General features: G+C 42.2%; 1 protein-coding gene across 3 annotated transcripts; it reads left to right on the top strand.

Moving 5' to 3' along the window:
- The first annotated feature begins 3,685 nt into the window (after nucleotides 1–3,685).
- On the top strand, nucleotides 3,686–16,447 carry LOC111844247 (protocadherin-10-like). 3 transcript variants are annotated; one of them, XM_023812557.2, is made up of 5 exons: nucleotides 3,686–6,509; nucleotides 7,273–7,328; nucleotides 7,519–7,625; nucleotides 13,603–13,902; nucleotides 15,350–16,447. In XM_023812557.2, exons 1-5 carry the CDS (start codon nucleotides 4,176–4,178, stop codon nucleotides 15,367–15,369), a joined length of 2,817 nt encoding a protein of 938 aa, XP_023668325.2. In that variant the 5' UTR covers nucleotides 3,686–4,175; the 3' UTR covers nucleotides 15,370–16,447. The 3 variants fall into 3 exon arrangements, with proteins under 3 accessions (XP_023668325.2, XP_023668324.2, XP_023668323.2); XM_023812556.2 differs by having other exon boundaries at nucleotides 3,686–6,674; nucleotides 13,603–13,760; XM_023812555.2 differs by having other exon boundaries at nucleotides 3,686–6,674.
- The last annotated feature ends 2,408 nt before the right edge of the window (nucleotides 16,448–18,855 follow it).

Below are 18,855 nucleotides of genomic sequence, written 5' to 3'. Positions count from 1 at the left end.
TATATGAAGAACATGCAAACTCCACAAACAGGGAGCCATGTCAGAGACTCGAACCCTGTCCCCAGAGGTGTGAGACAACAGAGCTAAACACTGCATTAGTCTGTGCCCCAACCCCCCCGACAGAACTACAGTCAGAATACCATTATATTTGTCTTTAAAAGCATGTAATATGTGCATTTGCTTAATGTGTTTACCTTTTGTATGTGTTTTTAAAGATATACCAGCATCCTGTAAATGTTAACCCCCAGCCTAAATGGTATTCTGCTCTCATTCTTTGTGTGCCTTGTTTCCTTGCCTTGACAAATATGTACAGGTCACCGATTCCGCATAAGAAATTTAACAGACGAAAGCAAATGGCAATAGATCTGTATTCATTGGATTTATTCGCTCAATCAAAACCACAGCATCTGGTTGATAGTCCTCCTTCTAAAACTGCAGCATTCGGATACATAATACATACTTGAAAATGTCAATCGTCTTTTTTTTTTGTTGATGTGAACAAAGAATATCTCTAAGCACAGCACTCAGACAGACACGGCTCTGATGTTCTGGCACAGCCTCAGAATAACTCTGTATAACTAAGCAAAACCAGGCGGGGAACCAGCAAGCTTCCTGGAAGACAATGGCCAAGGATAGCAAAACCAGTGCATCGGTACTAAACGCCTCCCGTGTAATGGAGCTGTGTCAAATCTACATCTAAATACTTCATGCTTATTAATACCAGCCAGGCTGTTGGTGCAGTACATCAGCGCACCATCCTGGACTCTGCACCTTCAATTTCCATTTGCAAGCCGCTGGCCTCTGCAAATTTGAATGTGGTTCACTGCGTGGTCTGCTGAGATCACCATGATTTTCCAGCGGTCTGCAGAAAAGAAGAAGAAGAAGGCGAAAAAAAAAACACTACAGTGGAAAAAGTTATATAATGTGTTACTGTATAAGGTGGTGCTGGAAACATCACAAACGGCGGGACAAAGTTGCTTTATCGACTGCCACCAGATTTTTCTAGCGCGAATATGCGGATCGTGGTAAATTGCAAAGGGGTGATTTCAGGTCATCGTGGAAACACACAGGTGACCCCAACACCTGTTTGTTGAGACACCATTTGTTTGTCAAAAGCCGATTCCCGCTTCCGCTAATTTTCCTCTCTGGTTTTATTTGCGTATTTAATTTCCCTAAAAGCCACGATCGTTCTCTGTCACATCGGGGACTGGACTCTTTCTCCATCCCGCACCAGTGCGAAGCCAACCAGCACTCCGGCTTCCTCGTGCGCACTGACAGAGAGGCTCGTCACGTGGGCCCGATGAAGCCGTCATGTCGCGCGCTGCATTCGCTCCTCCACGACCCGCATTTCTCTGTAGCTCCCGTCGCTGCGCAGTCTGCCCAGAAGAAGGCTGGACAGTTACTCTGGCAGCTTGACAGATGCGGCCTTGCTCGTGCGCCGACCACTCAATCAGTTTGCTTATCCAAGACAGATGCCAGTTCACTAATCATGTGGAGAAGGTGTGGCTACTTCAATCCTTGTAACAAAGCCCTTCGCCATAAATCAGCTAGATTAGAATGGCAGGCTGAGTAGCATGGAAACCATGCCTCTCCCACTTTTCATGTGAAGACGGCCTCTATATGAAAGCACTGTCAGATGCAGAAATCAAAACCAGATGGAAAATACAATGTACAACATATAGCAAACATATAACATGCATCTTACATATATCATATACAGAAGCATGTACATTTCTATGCTTAGGTACAGAAACATGGACAAATTATACGCTCACATCTCTGGTAAGTTTGTTACCCAGTTCCAAATTGGAATTCAGTATGATTTTATTCTAATGGCGCAGGTGTTGTATTGCAAACCGATTAGTGTCCCATTAAAAATTACTCAGGTTCTCGAAGCAGTAGATACTGATTTCAAGTTGATAACCAACCTACCCTGTTTTATCTCCATAACATATTTCATATCTATTTATTGAATATTTGTACTTTTACAGTTCGCTAGGGGGAGCTCTTGCACTCTTTGAATACCCATAATGGAGTTTTCGAACTGTTTATATGATATTTTGGAGAACGCGCCCACATACATGTGTATTCTAGCACAAATATAATTTATGTACGAGAGTCATTCGGAATATGTGATAACAACATATTTTGATTTTAAGACGAGAAATGTTTTAAAACTCTAAGTCCAAAATTCTTCCAAGTCCCTTCCATTATAATGAATATAAAACGCAGTATTTGTATTATAATATGTTTGTATTGTAATATCCTATTTGTAAGCAGTTGAATATTTTTCTCAATCCAGCATACATATATAGCGACTTATTTATGTTTAGAAATTAAATTGACTTCTAATAAGTGAATAGCCGCCGAACTTTATATTCTTCAAAGACAATGGGATCCTCACAGTTCCACCCTGACTAACAGTTAATTTTGGAAAACGGTGGTATGTGAGCCGTCCATTCACTGCAAAAAGCTGCTATTTCAAATTCGTTTTAACCTCGGTCCGCTATGACCCCTCAACTCCACTCCGGCTCAAGAAAGGGAGCTAAACATGTCAGATTTCATCGATCTGAACGATTTTAGCGTAAATAATGTGTCAAAAAAAAATGTCCAAAAACGCTTTCACTGTTCGTCATTTGCGAAATCCAAGTTAAACGGCGAGTCGTGCTTATAGTGGCCGCTAGAGGGCATCTGCACCATAGGATTGCAAAAGGATGCTGCAACACTACAGTATATTATGATAACGGTTATTTCCTAAGTATTGCAGAAAAACAAACGTGAAGTGAAATTAAATGCAAAGGTTTATTTTCAAATAGTCATATTCTGTAAAGATATTTAGGTTACTACTGACTATAGATTTTTTCCACAGGAAATAATTTCAGAAATCTGCCTCTGTGAGCAGAAGGTGAAGTTTTACATATTTGAATTCGGTAGCTTTAATAAAACACCATGAATGTATGTCTGATTTTTCCTAAGCGAATAATGCAACCAGTAGTATTAGGGTAGCGCTTTCCGACTGTGTTAGGAGGCTATAACTATATCCCGCTGTCCAAAATATGCCTATTTAATCTCCCGGAACTTCCTCTTCAACTACGCTGCCCACGCCTTACAAATAACAGGGACGCATTTTATTTCATAATCATCTTTACATGTTTTGGACCGTGCAAATCTCAGCTACGCGTGGGATGCTCCTCTAATGCAGGCAGTCGGTACGTTGGGGGAATTTACTCATCGCCAATAAACAGACATGATGAAATAATGTTAGCAATTTAAAAACTTACACAGGTGGCATCTGCCCATTTCTCAATAGGCAGATTTTCACTGAGCCACTCTTTGACTATCTCATATATTATATATGTCACACAATATATGGCGTATAATTTGATTTGCTTAATTAATGCGCATTACTTTATCCTGCCGTTGGCTCATCTTTCGCTTTTCTCTGCCCTGCTGAAGTTTTCCTACTAACTGTTTCATCAGACGTATAAATCAATTAATTTTACTCCGCAGAAAAAGGGAAGCGAACCTGGTTCTTTTTAAGACCCGTGACTGGTCCCGAGTTGGCGTTTTAATCCACCAATCGCATGCCACCTCTGTGGGTGTCCGTGGTTCTTATTGGCTGGTAGGAGGGGCGCCGGATTAAAAAAAAAAAGAAAAGTAAAGTGTGGGACTCGGCGTTGGGGAGTCTGCCGGGGAGATCGAGGCGTCTGCGGCTGGGACGGGGTCTGCACGGGGAGAAAGTACCGCTGATCCACTCTGCCTGCATCATTCCATGTTACAATGTGTCTGCTCCATCACCTTGCGTGACTTGCGGACATATACTAAATGCACTTGCCTGAATCGCTTTCTTTGCGTGCATCTGGTTTTATTTTGATTTTTTTTAAGGGATAAGTGTGGTCCCTTCTGTATTACAATCGCTTTGATACCAAAGCTCCCAGAACTCAGTATACCAAAATAACTGATGACGATCCCAATGGCTGGTATCGATATCCAGAAAACGGGATGGTTTTCGGCTGACAAGACCAAAAGATGGAGCGCCTTTGATTCGGGAAATCGTGCTCTTTTGGGGTTTTATACAGACTGAGGTGATGGGAAATTCCTAATCAAGTTAGAAGGAAGAAACTACAAGTGCACTTCTGTGTTTTTTTGTTTTGTTTTTTTTTTTTTTTTTGGAAATGATTGTGTTATTGATATTTTTCTTTATCGTGGATGGAGTGGCTTCCCAGCTTCACTATTCTGTTCCCGAGGAGCAAGATCATGGGACGTTTGTGGGGAATATCGCGGAGGATTTGGGCTTGGACATAACAAAACTTTCATCCCGCAAATTCCAGATCGTGCCCAGCTCCCGGACTCCGTACCTGGAGGTGAATTTGGAAAACGGGGCGCTCTTTGTAAACGAGAAGATCGACCGGGAGCAGATCTGCAAGCAAAGTGCCACCTGCCTGCTACACTTGGAGGTGTTTCTGGAAAACCCGCTGGAGCTTTTCCGTGTGGAGATCGAGGTGATGGATATCAATGACAATCCGCCCAGCTTTCCCGAAACAGACATTACGGTTGAAATCACGGAAAGTGCCACCCCGGGGACGCGCTTTCCAGTGGAGAGCGCCTTCGATCCGGACGTGGGCACCAACTCCCTCCGCTCCTACGACCTGACCACCAACAATTATTTTTACCTAGACGTGCAGACACAAGGGGACGGCAACAAATTCGCTGAGCTCGTCCTGGAGAAGCCGCTGGATCGGGAGCAGCAGGCGGTGCACAGGTACGTGCTGACGGCGGTGGACGGTGGTCTGCCCCAGAGGACCGGGACCGCGCTGCTGCTGGTCAAAGTCCTCGACTCCAACGATAACGTGCCGGCCTTTGACCAGTCCGTGTATTCGGTCAGCATGCCCGAAAATGCACCGGTGGGCACGCTGGTCATCCAGTTAAATGCCACGGACCTGGATGAAGGGACCAACGGGGAGGTGGTGTATTCTTTCAGCAGTCGTAATTCAGCCAGGGTGAGGGAACTCTTTAATATAGACCCCCGGACTGGAAGAATCGAGGTGATCGGGGAGGTCGATTACGAGGAGAGCAATACGCATCAGATCTACGTGCAAGGGAAAGACCTGGGACCCAACGCCGTGCCCTCCCATTGCAAAGTGCTGGTCAAGCTGATAGACGTGAACGATAACGCCCCGGAGATCAGCTTCAGCACCGTGACCGAGTCGGTGAGCGAGCAGGCGGCCCCGGGCACCGTGATCGCGCTGCTCAGCGTCACCGACCGGGACTCGGCGGAGAACGGCCAGGTTCACTGCGAGATCCTCGGCGAGGTCCCGTTCAAGCTCAAATCTTCCTTCAAAAACTATTACACCATAGTCACGGACGGAGCCCTGGACCGGGAGAACGCCGACTCCTACACCATCACTATCGTGGCCAAGGATAAGGGCGCCCCGTCTCTGGCCACAAGCAAGTCCATTAAAGTGCAGGTGTCGGATGAGAACGATAACGCCCCCAGGTTCCTGCAGACCATTTACGACGTGTATGTCACTGAGAACAACGTACCGGGGGCTTACATCTACGCTGTAAGCGCGGTAGACCCCGATATCGGACAAAATGCATATATATCTTACTCCATATTGGAGTGCGACATCCAGGGTATGTCCGTCTTCACCTACGTGTCCATAAATTCGGAGAACGGCTACCTTTATGCTCTGAGGTCCTTTGATTACGAGCAGTTAAAGGACTTCAGCTTCATGGTCCAGGCACAGGACTCCGGCACTCCGGAGCTGACGTCCAACGCCACCGTCAACGTTATAATAGTGGACCAGAATGATAACGCCCCGTCCGTTATTGCCCCGGTGGGCAAAAACGGCACAGCGAGAGAGCATCTGCCCCGGTCTGCAGAGCCGGGCTTCCTGGTGACCCGCATCGTGGCCATGGATGCGGACGACGGCGAGAACGCGCGCCTGTCCTACAGCATCCTGAAGGGGAACGAGCTGGGGATGTTCCGCATGGACTGGAGAACCGGAGAACTAAGGACCGCCAGGAGGGTATCCGGTAAAAGGGACCCGAACCACCCTTACAACTTGTTGATCGAAGTGAGGGACCACGGGCAGCCGCCCCTCTCATCCACTGCCAGCGTTATTGTAACCTTAGTCGACAGTATAGTGGAGGGTCACAGCGGGGAACGAGGTTCCTCCAAAGCGAAGGAAAATTCCCTTGATTTGACCCTGATCCTTATAATCGCGCTGGGATCAGTGTCTTTTATCTTCCTGCTGGCCATGATCGTGCTGGCCATCAGGTGTCAGAAGGACAAGAAGATGAGCCTCCACACGTGTCTGAACAGCGACTGCTGCCTGTGCTGCAGGACCTGCTGTAGCAGGCAGGCGAGGGGCAGAAAGAAAAAGCTTAGCAAGTCAGATATAATGCTGGTGCAGAGCACTAATGTCACCAGCACCGCGCAGGTCCCGGTCGAAGAATCGGGGAGCTTCAACTCCCACCATCAAAACCAGAACTATTGCTACCAGGTATGTCTTACACCGGAATCTGCCAAAACTGATCTTATGTTCTTAAAGCCCCGTAGTCCCGCTAGGAGCGCAGACACTGAACACAATCCCTGTGGAGCCGTAGTGTCAGGTTACACAGACCAGCAGCCCGACATCATATCTAACGGCAGCATTTTATCCAACGAGGTAAGAATACTGAAATATATCGCTCCCTGCTTGTATGCACTAAAGACATTGCAACGCTGCATTAAATTCTAATTACTCTTTTGACATCTGTTTATACACATAAAATAGCAGTACACTCTTTGTCTTTAATGTATTTATTTTTCTCTTAAAATTCTCCATTTAATGTGTGTGTGTAAGAATGGTATAATATAAATTAGACATTTTATCTTTCCTTTACTGGTGGTCATTTAAATGTCATGTGTGTGTCTGTGGGGGAAAAAAACGCTAAGGAAGGAAAACAAAGTGCAAAAGGCTTCGATTAAATTGTATGTCCAGTGAAGATGTGAATTAAGCATGCCTGGCACGGCCCGGCAGAGTAACATTAGAACAAAGATTCGTCTATAACTGAAGCCTTTGACTGAATTATCCCAGGACCCGGTGATTTTACCCCTCAACCAAGTCTGAGACCGAGAGACTGATGCTAAAATTCACTATTTATACTTTATGCATAACAATTCAGTTTGCATGTGAGTTTCTGTGTCGCGTCGTTTTTGAAACCATCTCAATGACGTTGCATTCTGAGTTTTGTGATAAGCCTTACCGATTGTGTTTGTTCTAGACTAAACAGAGGGCTGAACTCAGTTACCTTGTTGACAGACCTCGGCGTGTAAACAGGTAAGGGGTTTCAGAAGCGGACCCTGGCCAGCGATCGCGCATTGATTAGGGCGTAAGAAGAAGCTGCACTTTACCAGGATACCCACACTTACCATGCCAGTGCAATCCGTGCCAAGTGCAACACCTTCAGCGACCATCTGATGGCGGAATAATGTTTTGTGAGGAAAAGTGTCCTCTCCCCCCTTTGCAGCTCTGCTTTCCAGGAAGCAGATATTGTAAGCTCAAAGGACAGTGGACACGGCGATAGTGAGCAGGGAGACAGTGATCACGACGCCACCAACCGAGGACATTCGTCCGGTAGGTAACGTTTTATCACAGTCACCGGCCACCGGTATATATGACCTCCAGCGCAGTTTTTATACTGTGATTATGATAAAAAAAAAAAAAAAAACCTTCTGCTGTAATTATTTTGGGATGGCGGTGGTTTATTGCCAGTGAAATCTCAGAAAGGTGCTTTAATCTGGCTTTGGCCGGAGTGTGGTGCTGAAGACACAGCCCCTACACGCTGGTTACACAAACACCCTGGCGAGATAGTTAAGGGCTCATTTTGCATAAACGCTGTCTGGATTTCACACATTTAGATGGTGGCCATTGCCTTTAAAGACAACTGTAAGATTTTAGGATGTCTCTGTAGCAATATTTAAAATACCATTGATTTCGCGGTTATTTAGGGTTAGTGTTCTGTATATGCTTTTAAATTTTACAATTATTATTTGCATTTTTTCTGTTAAAATTTCAATTTAACTATTAAAATATTATGTTATTCATTTAAATAAATATGATTTTTTTTTTCTTTAATGAGTAGCAAATACATAACGTGGGGTTACAGAACCCTTATCTGCTTGATTCTGCCTCTCATTAATATCAAGTCATTATTTTAGATGTACTTTTAAAATGATTATTAATCCAGTCATACATCTATCTATCCACCCTCCAACTGCCTTTACTGGACAAGGCTGCAAGAGAAAGTAATGAAATTAGTAAAGATTAAATGTGGTATTAATGAGTTATATGTGCAAAAGGTATTTATATATGTTAGATTTATATGCAGGAAATGCATAAGAATATAGTAGTAAAATGCTTATTGTATGCTTGTGTTTGATGGGGTTGTGCTGGAGATTTGTTTAAACATAATCAATACAAAATCATTGCACAGTTGTTCAAAAATGTCATACATTCTGAGCCCTCTCTCTTTTTTTCTTAATTTACACACCCAAAATGAGTCAGCTGCTCCATTCTGCTCTTCTTATTAGTTGCTAATCAAATCACCAACTTCTTCGCAAGTAAGCAAAGCAGGATCATATGATTTTGGGCGACGATTCTGCTCCTGTCGTTTTAAATTCTGCGTATGTCACCATGACCCTGTTTAACATTCACAGAGCCTCCTGGTAATAGACAGAACCGAGATGGAAATTGCACCTTTTATGAAAAATGAAAATCCACAGTTTATACATACCAGATTTAATGATTTGGCTGATTCCTGTGCCATGATACCATCCCAATCTCTTTCAACAACCAATGTGACCTTTAATCATTTATACAGCTATTTGTTTGTTATTCCTTCTTAAATATGCCTGATCATGTGTGTCTCCCTCAAATCCAGCAGGCCAATGGGGGATGATTTAAGGAATGCAAACGCCCAGCAGGGCCTAGTCTGTCTGCGCTTCACGTTAGCACTCGGTTACAGCTCAGTGATCAGTAATTCATTTTCAGACCTTTGCATACCAATTATGAAATGAAGGCTATTATCAAGGCCCAGGTTTGTAATACTCGGATTCGGTTTTGAATTCAAAAACAAATATGCCATTTTCACAATTTTTTTTTTTTTGACACTCCCTTATATTGAGCCCTCACGTCCAGCGCGGTACCTGTTGATATCAGTGCTGAGATGGGAACCGAACCATTCACCGAAAAGAACAACAACAAAAAAAAAAAAGTAAATTGTAGTATTTGAGTTTCTATAAGATTCAGCTTCAGCTCATTCTGCTTACGCTTTTCAGAACCGCTTTCAGTGCGCAAAGGCGGCTTTTAACGCGCAGTTCGCGTCTATATAAATAACTCGCAGCGAATCGATCCGGTTCATTTCCAATATGACATGTTTCGAATAAACTGTTATACGATCGTGTCATTTGTTGTACTTACATTCGCCAAGCAGGATCACAAACTGTTTGGTGGTATCCTGGATGGAAATGGTACCGAAAGCTTTTGCTTGATTATAGCTTATATTATTGGACTCTTGGAAGTTGAATAACACTTTATTAGAGTTAATAACTTTTCCTTCGTTATTCTGAAGTCGGATGCATCTGCGATTCCTACTGTAAGTCGGTCATTTTCTCTTGCACGAAATGAGACGGTTACTGATACTCTGGTTTTAAAACCCTTTGCTGGTTCAGCCCAATACTTCATTCGGCTTGATTCTGCTGCCGTTGGCGTTGTTTCTTTGTGCTTGTCCTCTGACTGGGCTACTGACCTTTAAACAGGTTCATTCTCATGAAGTTTGTATCTCCTTTTCCCCGGTAATAATGATTTGATTAATTTTACATTTCCTACCTTGCTTTTAAGCTTCGAATGTGTTATTCAGGAGTTCTAATCAGCCGGGCATCAAACAGAACACATTTAAGTGCCAGGGGATGTGAAGCCGCCGTCAGTGGTCTACAGGTACAGAGACGCCCCCCCATAATTAACGCTCATGACCGGCGCTGCTGTTCACGTGACCCTGTAACCGAGCGGTCTGGATCTCAGATGATTTAACGAAAGGTGTCGCCGTGTTCTGTGAAGGTTGGGCAGATTTGTGCATGTGCTGTTATTTCTGAGTGCACAGAAACAGCTGATTTTTGAAAACTTGATAGGCTACCTTAAATAAATTATATACATTAACGACCGAAAACTCTGTAACATTCATTTCGGAGCGCCACCCTACATATATGCTGTGCAGGTATTTTAGGGCTATTGCCAAGAGCAGGTGACCTCACAAGTATCTGAGCGTTGTCCGTTTTCAGAATGTGCATACTTTAATCTCGGGCTCCTTTTTTAACTAATTAGGTCACCCATTTTTTTGGGCACACATTGTATTTCAAAGCTCTCATTCTCTCAGAAAGTTGGAAGAAAAGTGAAAATTTTTCGAGCTTAGAGAATAATTAGGATTCCATTGTGATAGCGCGTGCTTCAGAGAGTCAAAGTAGTGAAACAGTTAATGTTGCATAATAAATATACTGTATTTTTTCAGTATGTACTTACATAGACTGTTCATATTAGACTTTTCATGGGACTTTGAAAGATGGTCTAATACCATAAATCATAAGCTAAAATTGTGTAGAATTGGATTTTTTTTTTCATCAATAGACAGACTGCTTGTGAAATGGATTGTAGAAGGTTGAAATGCCCCCTCCCCCATCGATTTGGGTGTTTTCTTTTGTGTGTTCCCTTTGCAATTCTGGTTTTCTCCCACAGTCCAAATGCATGGAGTTTTGATTAAATGATCCCACTAAATTCCCTATTTATTTTTGTCGGTGAAAGTGTGGCTGGTTGTGTGGGTGGCCACGGGCGCGCCTGTGTGTGTGTGTGTGTGTGTGTGTGTGTGTGACCTTGCGGCGGGCTGGTGTCCTAGCAAAGCCAGTTCCGAGAAGGAAAAGTTACAAATTCAGAATTTTTTTTTTTACATAACACGACTGTTGCGCACAGGATTTGATAAGTGTGTGCTGTGGAAATGAACAGGGGCATGCATTTATTCTAGAATGTACCTGCGCTGCAAGTTGAGGTGCCATATGCCTGGGATGGTACGCTCAGGTCCTCAAGGGAAGAAGTCCTGCAGACTTCCGAGTTTGGGTTTCAATTAGCGGCTGATTTACAACCCAAACACCAGGTGACTTGACTTGCAGTCGAAATAACGACTTCAGCCGAACAATTAGGAGCCGACGTAGAGTGAAAAGCGGCTGACCTCCTGGCCCAGGAGGATCGGTCGCCCATGCTCGCCATATGTGGCCCTCATTTTCATCAAATTAATAGCGGTAATTTGAATTTGCTTCATTAATTATTTCAAGAATTGCCCAGAGTGAGTTCCCTCACAGTCCCGGAATTATTCCGTTTGGCTGTAACTCTTTAGCGCTCGCTACCTTGTTTTGATGGGGAAAGCCATGAAAGTTGTCCTTCCATGTGAACCATGGGAAATATCAGGAAGAAAAGGAATAAAGCCTCACCGTCATAAAGCTAAACCACCCGGTGATGAAACTGAAAGATACATGCAGTGGAGCGATACCTTTAGCAAGGTCTTTCGGGGATTCGATTTAGTTCAGCCCAATGTATTCTGACAGATCCAACTCTCCAAACTTCGGCTTAAAATCGTTAAGTGTGAAGCAGCAGGTGGCCTGAACTTCTCCCCATCGGACCTTGGAAAGACCCGTTTTCCTGTACTTTTAAGAGCGTTACTTAGGATTTGGTTGCTTTACAAAGCCATCGTGCCACTTACCAGTAGCTATTTCCCACCGTTCATAATGGGCGTCGAAAGGTAATGCGTTTTACGAAAGACCGGCAGATGCTGTTTAGTATTTATTATGAAGTATGTCTGTGGCAGGGCTGATTATACCCGTAAATTCTCCCAGGGTCTTAGGTAATTTTGTTTCTGTGATTTTATTATTTTAATTTTGCTATTTACATTGGCAAGTTAATCTCCCCTTTGGGAATAATTAATTTCTATTAGATTCTATCCCAGTCCATATCTTCTAACAGTAGAACTTTGAAAGCTAAACCATCAGAATTACGTGAGACGTCTGCTGATTCCCCCTTCGCTTCATTCTCCTGCTTGCCTTTTATTTGTACCAGTATTATAATGCTTACGTGCCTCTTTAAGAAGCGACATGAAAATGAAAACCTTAATTCCCAGAATTCTCCAAACTAGCTGTACAATTTCTCACAACTCTAATCACTTGTTTACAGTGTGGGCAGATAGGATTATTGGATTATTGGCTTGATTTTCAGGAGATATTACTCAAAGCAAAAGTTAATACTGCCCTGTTAGCTCACTAAGATTGAAATAGTGTTTAATATGACATAAGTTGCGCTGAAATGTACAAATTATAATAAAAAGGTGCTGGTATTTAGCATGAAAATTAGTAATACTCGTGAACTTTGCTATGTTGTTTTATTTATAGAAGTTGGTATTTGTGGCTTTGCAAACAAAAAGAAGAAATTATACACGGCTGATTTGTTTGTGGAGTCTTGTAACTCGTAGACACACAAATAGCAGAGAATCAGTGAAACCCTGCTGGGTGTTAAAGTGAGGATGTATCGACGGTGTGTGATTGTGGATGCTTCATGGTCCACAACAGAGGAACCGAACCCATTAGATATTTAAAGAGTCTCTCACTCTTATTTTTTCTGAATATACTGAAGCACCATAACATCGGGCAACTCCTTTGGTTGTGTCTGTTAAGAGGAGAGATGTCGGCTTTTATTCTGTAAATCAGAATTCCTCTGTAGAACTATAGTCAAAGGTTTATCAGTGGGACATATTCGCCTAACTAGCTCCTTTGATCTTCTCGCAGCAAAGCTCCTGCCATGAAGGATTACAGATTAGAGATGTGTCTCCACATTACTCCCTTTGTAGCTGCACACGTGCTTTGATCAGGAGGCTTCAACGTTCTCCATCACTGTCCTTGTGCCTGAAACTCCAGACCTGGTCGGAAGATGATTAGGTTTTGCTGGGAGGCTTAATTACACCACTGCCATCAGCCTTTCCATCATTCCATACCAGCTAATTAACTTAAACGTTCGACAGTTATTTTCATTTACAATTGCCTTGTCTTTCACGCAAATGCTACTTCCCTCGTGACAGCGAAGGGATTTAAACAGCAGATGCTAGAAAACCCCAATGAAATGTCACACATGTTATCAAACCAGCAAACCGACCTAACAAATTCCCACCGGAGATTTACAGTAGAGCCGTTAAACGTCCATTGTTTACACTGTAGTGGCCGTTCCTGCATCTTAAGTAGATTTATCGTTAATAAACACGGTTTAAACCTTGTGGATTTCACAAACTGTTACATGTGTATTCTATCTACCGGTTCCACTAAAACCGTGTGCTAAAAAATCGTAAATATTCTGAAAGAGGAGCACAACCTCGGAAAGAAGTATGTTTTGCTACTGATTGTAATACTGTGTACTGCAGTCTGCCTCCACGATGTGGAAAATATGTGCATAAGCACTGGTGTCAAGAATAAATTTCCAGGAAGTACCATCTGCTAATGCATATCCTGTGTCGATTGTGTTGTTTTAGGTGCGGATCTCTTTTCAAATTGCACAGAGGAGTGCAAAGCCCTCGGGCACTCTGATCGATGCTGGATGCCCTCCTTTGTGTCACCGGACGGCCGTCAGGGGGCAGATTACCGTAGCAATCTGCATGTCCCAGGGATGGACTCTGTGCCTGACACTGAGGTATTTGACACTCAAGAGCAAACTGGAGATAGATCGTTCTCCACCTTTGGCAAAGAGAAGTCACATCACGGCACCCTAGAGAGGAAAGAGTTTGATGCACTTCTGTCTAACACACGTGCGCCTTTCAAACCCCCCTATTTGAGTGAGTATTTAGTTATCGACTTTGATCTGACTGAATTTAACTCAAACTTCACAATGGCCGAAACTGCCATTAAATTCTTTATAACGCCTTCTTTCCGATCTATTTCTAAAACTAAATTCTTTGCTTTTCTTCTATCTATTTCCCAAGTCCCTCTGCTGTCTATATGACCCTTATTCTCCCCAGTGTTTATTAATGATGGTGATATATTTAAATTGGCTGTATCGTAGGCAACAGGACAGCAAAGTTTAACCCAATAAGTCTGTTGTGACTTTTCATTAAAATTAAATACCCCTGACATGCTCTTCAGTTACTTAAAAAAAAGTATATATCATTACCTATGTAATGTCCTTTGTTCCAGGGACCATTTCGGATAAATGCGAGTGGTCGATATTCCCTCCTGAATGAGAATGAAAACATCACTGTTTTTTCAGCATGCTACTTGAAAATAATAAAACTAAGATTCTCATCTGCCTCGCAGATGTTATGAGTACTGTGTTGTTCAGATGCCGTAGTTTTGTGCAGTCTTACACACGTCATGCTGTGCACGCCATTTACTACTGTGTACTATTAGTACTGTGTACTATTTAGTACTGTGTACTACTGTGTACTATTTAGTACTGTGTACTACGTAGTACTGTGTACTACTGTGTACTATTTAGTACTGTGTACTACTGTGGAGCAAAGCATGCATGCTAGTTTTGGCCTTTTTCTCCATCACCTCAACCCCAGCATTAATGTTATTTCAAACACCTATAATCTTCACTTACTTTGATTCCATGTCTGGCTCTGAAGCATTAGTTCATAGCTTATATTTCCTGATATATCGGGAACATTTCTCTGTTTGCATTCGTGTCTGGTTTGCCCCATTCCCATTGACTCCTGGAAAGAAGAAAGTAATAACCGAGCCGTCCATCATAAGCCCTCCCCCCCCCCCCATGCCCCCCCTTCACTCAAGCTCTCACACTGCTCTGGCTTTATTACAATAGTACGCCACAGTTGGGGGAAAAAAAACAACAACACATCGAGACTTAGTCAACTGTGTCAGGAGGTTAAAAGTGTGGCGTGGAAAATTTAAATTGCGCCACGTTTGCCGTTCAGCTACGTACAGCCAAATTAAACGCCTGCCCAGAAGCCTGTCAAAGACAACCCACTTTCTGTGTTGTTATGTGTTTCAATGTTGCCCGAATTAATGGACAGAGCGATAAAATGTCTTCATTAATGTTATTCCCCCCGGTAATAATCACGGTAATATTGTTCCTCGTGATATCTGACAAATTTACACTGTTCCTCATGTAACGTATCTTTGTGAAATACAACTAATTATGTGGATTTCCTTCCAAAATGTATCTAAATACGCCCGTGTGTACTTCTGTCCTTAAATCTCACTCTAATGGGCTCCTTTCTGTTGGATTTCACTTTGTTTAATAAGTGTCTTCTCTGCTTACAGCGCGGAAAAGGATTTGCTAGTTCATTCTGTGTGGACATACCCAAGACAGCATGAATTTGCACAATAGCCAAGCAACAAAAGCATCAAGTTTTCAACTTCATTACCTTTGGCCACCTGGCTATTCAGTACCTTTACCTTTTGGATTCTTCTGCCATGGGGGGACAAACGGAAGCGATGGTTACTGGTGGAACTTTACCGCTCTCAGCAGGCCTGAGAAATGAGCTGACATTGGACCACAAAGGAAAAACAACAAAAACAAAACAAAAAAACAAACAAAAAAAAATCTTGGGGGGTTGGAAATCTCTTCTCTAATCTGTGTGTGCCTGTTTACAGCACTATGTATATCTTCAGAAGTCACTGAGCCCTTTAGATGTTTGTACTCTCACACCAAGAAGCCAATTGTACAGGATAAATATTTGTGCATTATAAATGCAATATCTCAATTTTAGACTTGACTGTTTTATATTATTTTGTGTGGTCAAGTGGGTCCCAAAACTACTCCAACTTTGTAAGGAAAATTGTGATCATGCTTTAAGTTCAAATTTTATTTTCTATTTTTTATTTTTATTTTTCCCGACTACATTTCCCAAACGTAATCAGATACATTGAGTGGTTTCTATCATGTGTGCAAAGTGTTTACTGTACTATTTTAAAACTTCTAAATGGATACAAATTACATATATAAATATATAAATATATATATATATATATACTTTTTTCTGAAAGTGTGGTATTCATTGGTTAGTTTCTTATCCGACATACAATCCCATAAAATGGCATTAAGTGAAATAAAAGCCTTGTTGTATTACAGGGTTTTACAAAATGGGCCTTTTTAAATTCTACAAATTATTTTGTTGTTTATTTTATTTTTTCACTTTAGATATTAAACTTTATCTTGTCTATAATGAAAGGAAATAATTATTTAGATTTTAAATCATGGTAATCTGTGTTGTACAAAATTGGCAGTTAAAGGAATAAACTAAATATTAACTCTTAAAATCACACGCGTGCACACAGACACACACACACAAACATACAGAAACACACACACATACACACACACCCCGAGGTGATTAATAAAATATAAAATGCATAACACTTTGACTTGTGTTATTATTATTTATTACTAACGGCATAGAATACATATCCCATGTTTCGACCTGATTTAATTTTAATATTGAAATTCCACATTGAGTTAAGGAGAACACATACTATTCTACTTAATTATATGACTTTCATTTTAAGTATATTTTCTTCTCATATTTTGTTGTGCGTGATAATAGCTCTGTGAATATGACTTTTATTATTGCCAAATATTGGGAATATATGTCTTAAATACATAGATACACAGCCTGGATTCAGTGGGCTCAGGTTTGGATGTAGTGCATGAGATGCTCACGACCCCCCCATCTTTAGGTTTCAAAGATAAATATTTGCGAATCACATCCAGTGTTTCCCTGGTCACTTTCGGTCAATTACAGAGCGAAAAATCACATTATTTAAAATAGGACTTAAAATTGTAGTCATTTACGCATATTTGCACAGCTGGTTGGAGAGATGACAGTTTAATTATACAGGACATAAGACTGAACTTTAGAGGAATAATTATTTAAAACTTGCAGAAAATATTTGCACTCAAGTATATTTTGTAAAATTAGGATTGTTGAGTAACCTTTTGGGTCCTTGGCTATTACCCCTTTATAGGAGTCAAAATATAGAGTGATGTGGACATGTGATCATTAGAGGAGGATATAGAGTGATGTGGACGTGATCATTAGAGGAGGATATAGAGTGATGTGGACGTGATCGTTAGAGGAGGGCAGATGGCATTGGATGCGCCATAGAAATGAGGGGACTGTCCGGTTGGTTAGTGGTCACCGTCAAAGCCCAGCATCTTCTGGATTTATGGTCTCATTCCCAGTTCCAGCTGTGTGTGTGTTTGAAGTTTGTACCATAAACATGCGGTTTGGTGGATCTGTGTCTTCTGAAAGGCACTGGCATCCCATCCAGAGTTTTCCCAGTCTTGCCTTAATAGCCACCAGACTAAGCAAGACTCCAGCAGTTCTAGATTTATGAAATAAACTATATTGATAATCCCACATTGACAATTTTAATATTTTTAAATAGATATTTTTTGAAATGTGGCACATCAACAGAAAGCTCTCGCTTGATACACATCTGGAGCAGAAGGTCCAGATTGCTCTACAGGGTTCAGGAAGTGTAGAGCATTGAATCAAGAGCTCACCAAGGGCATTGCATAGATTTTAGCTGTGGTAGGATGACTTAGTCTGGCTGGTGGATGATGTCATCCTGCATGCTGTTGCCAGTCGTGTTGCCTGACAGTACCTAGAACCGCGACATCCACTGTCAAAAAAATGTCATCCTGCATTTCTGTCATGATGACAAGGGGCGCGTGTCGAAGTAGAGTTGCCAATGCCATTTTTTATGCACTGTAGTGTCATCACCAAAATTTAAGTATGTGCAGTTTTGTGCATGAAGACTAAACTCCATGTGACATTCTATATGGGCACGTTTTTAGAAAAAAATTAACTCCTTTTGTGGAACAAGCGATTCACCTGCTGTAATACAAACAAGAACCGCAAATTGTCAAGTGATTGTTACATTTCAAAGGCCACACTTTTTTGACAGGGCGGCAGCATGAAAACATGCTAGCAGTGACAATAGCACTTAACAGCAATCGGCACGCGTATTTTAGCGGTTTGTTACCGTGCCACAAACGCGGGACAAGGGAGGCCTGGATGTCGATTCCATGTTTGTCAGCCTTTGTAATTTGTAACGAGCAGGTCTGGGAGAATGCAGAAGACTGTCGTTTGCCAAATTATCCCCCGTCTCAGAGAATGGGCTTCCGATTCTGGGCCACCATCTAGGAGCTGACACTGACATATTTATAAGCAGGATCAGTCTTAGGTGTCTCACGGATCGTGTGACATGCATAGATGGATCACTATAGCTGACTGGGAATATTGGAAGATGGCAGATGTTCACATCACATCTGAAAATAACAGGAATGCTAAACAGTCACATTTTTTACCAGCTGACATTTTTACTGATTGCTGAATGTGTCACGCCTATGAGATGAACTTGAAGTCCCTAAAAACGAGCTACAAAAATCCAGTATGAAAAGTAGTATACGTCAAAAAATAAAAATAATAAGATAATTCACAGGGTGGTCTGGTGCCATAGGCAACATTCTGATGACCCCTCCCCCCCATCAGAGAACAAATTTTGCCAGTTCATGTACACTATATGGACAAAAGTATAAGGACACCCGGCCGTTACACCTACAGGAACTTTTATGCCATCCCATCCATAGGCATCGATGTGGACCCCCTGCAGCTATAACAGCTGTCACTCTTCTAGGGAGGCTTTCCACAAGATTTTGGAGTGTGTCTGTGGGATTTTTCGCCCCTTCATCCAGAAGAGCATTTCTGAAGACAGTCACTGATGTTGGACGTGAAGGCCTGGCTCGCAATCTCTGTTCTGGT

This window comes from Paramormyrops kingsleyae, chromosome 25 (genome assembly GCF_048594095.1).
Source record: "Paramormyrops kingsleyae isolate MSU_618 chromosome 25, PKINGS_0.4, whole genome shotgun sequence".
Classification (NCBI taxonomy): domain Eukaryota; kingdom Metazoa; phylum Chordata; class Actinopteri; order Osteoglossiformes; family Mormyridae; genus Paramormyrops; species Paramormyrops kingsleyae.
This window is presented reverse-complemented; position numbering and strand designations above follow the sequence as displayed.

Excerpts from the sequence above, each read along its gene's own strand:
- LOC111844247 (XM_023812555.2), top strand. The coding sequence starts at position 4,176 with ATGATTGTGTTATTGATATTTTTCTTTATCGTGGATGGAGTGGCTTCC. Across the intron at positions 7,329-7,518 it reads AGACCTCGGCGTGTAAACAG|CTCTGCTTTCCAGGAAGCAG; the intron begins GTAAGGGGTTTC and ends CCCCCTTTGCAG. Across the intron at positions 13,903-15,349 it reads TTTCAAACCCCCCTATTTGA|CGCGGAAAAGGATTTGCTAG; the intron begins GTGAGTATTTAG and ends CTCTGCTTACAG.